The following is a 2505-nucleotide window of genomic DNA, read 5'->3' as shown; positions in this document are numbered from 1 at the left end:
AACGCAGCGTTCTCCTATCCTCGCGCTCGCGTTGACGTTGCTCTTCGTGGATCTTGCGTTCGCGCTCGCGCATGTTGGGTTCTCGCTGGCGGTCCGCATCGCGCTCGTCCCGCATCTCCTGGCGCTGAGCGTTCATGGCCTCGACGCGTAGCATAGAGGCGAAGTCGGGCAACCTCTCATGCTACTTCTCCGCGCCATCGATGGAGCTATCGATGCTCTGGCGCTTGCGCGTCGTGGACGACACCAAACGCTCGGCAGGCGTCATATCCCGTCCACCAGGAGCAGCAAATGCTGCGCTAAGCGCCGAGAGCTCCTGAGGTATGACGCCGGCTAGATTGGCGCGCGCCTGTAGCTCGAGTTAGCCTGCTGCATATCATGCACGAGTACCGCGTGTCATTACGCAGCCAACACAGCCCCTCTTGGCAGCCCTCTTCGCGGCCCTCTTCGCATCGCATTCGCCGCGCCACTGCCGCCGCGCTGTCGATCTGGGTTGGTCGTCGCCAGATACGCATCCAGACACGCATCCACATGCACCTCTGCGAAGGCGACGGTGGCTGTCGGCAATTCCTCGTGCCGCTCAGCCTTGCGGCCTACCCGCTATTGAACCGCGCTTTTGCCGTCCTGGATGCGCTGCTGCCATTAAAGTTGGTGCTGGCATGGCGCCTGCAGGTGGTCGCGAGTCCTGAGCCGTGGGCAGCGTTTCAGAGCGCACTTATGCCACCGGTGGCGCCAATGAAGCTGCATATGTCGGCGTTCGAGAGGTTGCAAGCATCCACCTTTCACGACACGTACCACGGTCTTCCGCGCTCCGGGCCTCGCACGACGCGCCGATGTCTCCGTGCCGACGCGGTGTCGACAAGGGCGACACCTGCGCTCGATGAGCACATACCAACCATATTTTGCGGCCTGCACTTGCTCTACGAAGACTTGAAGCTCTCGAGTCTTGTCTCGTCGCTCCTCGTTCCGCTCGGTGATGTACTGCATGCTCTCGCGAGCACTCATGGCTGGACGCCGTATGTCGCACACTACGCGGCCGACCATGGACCGCGGGCGGTGGTATCAGCAATCGCAAACGCGCTGCCCGATCCCTTTCAAGGCCGTTGCGACGCGTGTCCTGTCGACATTTTCGCGTGGCTCCAGCACAAGATGGCTACGCATCACTTCAACACGATGGAAGCCAACAAGAACAAGGCGCCGCACGCCGCGTAGACGCGTACCCGACGCTGTCCGTCTTGAAGCGAACGACGACTGTGATCGAGCTCTACGAGGCTCTGTACCCGGACGCCCCCATGCCGCTGCACGCGCGGGCGAGACGCGTTGTTTCGCGTCTCGCGGCGCTTTCGCTGCCGTGGGAAGACCTCCCGATTGGCGTTGCATTACCGCTCAAGTATGCCGTGTACGTGACGACGCACTTCCCCGACGCGGCGCTGTGCCCGAACGAGTGCCGCCTTGTGAACCGAGCTGACTTGCTCCCAGAGCACGATGTGCCGCCGTGTGCGCTTCCATTGATCGACAAGGACAGTTTGGACGCATCCAGAGACAATGACGACGGGTTTACCGATGTCGTCCTTGCGAGTCAGCCGCTCTTCCCTAAAGACCAGCGGCTCAAGGAGGTCTGTCGACTCCTGCGCTCCAACAAGCCCATGCTGCTCAAGGTCCAACGCGAGGCGCACCATTCGGACGCGGACGTGCTCTCGCTGCAGCAAGCACGACTGCTCTTGCTCTGTAAGCGCTCCATGAGCTTGTCGGTCGCGCGTGGGATGGTGACGCTCGGGAGCTTGACCGCGCAGCAGTCGTCGGCGTCGCCGTACACGGCGCGGCTGTCCATCCCGCAGCTGCCACTCACAGCGCGTGTGTCGGGCACGAATGCCAAGACGGTCCTCGATATCTCAGGTTACAAGGAGATTACGCATTGGCCGCAGTTCCACAATGGTGTCGCGACTGCCTTGCGGCTCTCGCCACATGACCGCGTGACGGTGCAGTGGGTGCTCTCCCACCAGCCCAAGCCGAATGCGGACGAGTCGGACGAAGCCGTCCGCTTGTACGAAGAAGCGTGTGCGGGCCACGCGGGGTTTCTCTTTGGTTTGGGTCTCCAAGGCCAGCTGCAGTGCCAGTCGCCGACAACGACGTACAAGTACCTCTCGCTTGGCGACGAGCTCACGTCCGTGGGCTTTCTCCTTGGCACGGCCGCGAGCACTCTCCATCACCCCAAAGACATGAACATTGAGCGCGCGGTCTCCAAGATGCTCTCGATGCACATTCCGTCGCTGTGGCCACCGTCCTTTGCGCATTTGCATGTGCCGGCGTCGGCTCAAACCGCCGCCATCATGGGCCTCGGGCTGCTCTACCAAAGCACGGGCAACCGGCTCATGACCGGAATTCCTCCTCACGGAAATGACCCAAGGCCTGTATTGACAAGTGCCGGAGCCACGTCGGGCACGACCGCGACGCCGTCGACCGAGGCCGTTCAGTTTGAAGGCTACGCACTCGCAACCGGCTTTGGGC

At 62.2% G+C, this 2505-nt stretch overlaps 1 protein-coding gene across 1 annotated transcript in view; it reads left to right on the top strand.

Annotated features, from left to right (window-relative positions):
• Window positions 1–1289: 1289 nt before the first annotated feature.
• Window positions 1290–2505, top strand: part of SPRG_22263 (hypothetical protein) — a gene marked incomplete at both ends in the record, with an annotated part of 2910 nt that continues 1694 nt past the window's right edge. Inside the window, one exon of the mRNA XM_012349954.1 lies at window positions 1290–2470. Coding sequence (XP_012205344.1) covers window positions 1290–2470 — 1181 coding nt within the window. The remainder of the gene's footprint in view (window positions 2471–2505) is intronic.

This window comes from Saprolegnia parasitica (assembly GCF_000151545.1).
Source record: "Saprolegnia parasitica CBS 223.65 unplaced genomic scaffold supercont2.59, whole genome shotgun sequence".
Classification (NCBI taxonomy): Eukaryota; Oomycota; class Saprolegniomycetes; order Saprolegniales; family Saprolegniaceae; genus Saprolegnia; species Saprolegnia parasitica.
This window is presented reverse-complemented; position numbering and strand designations above follow the sequence as displayed.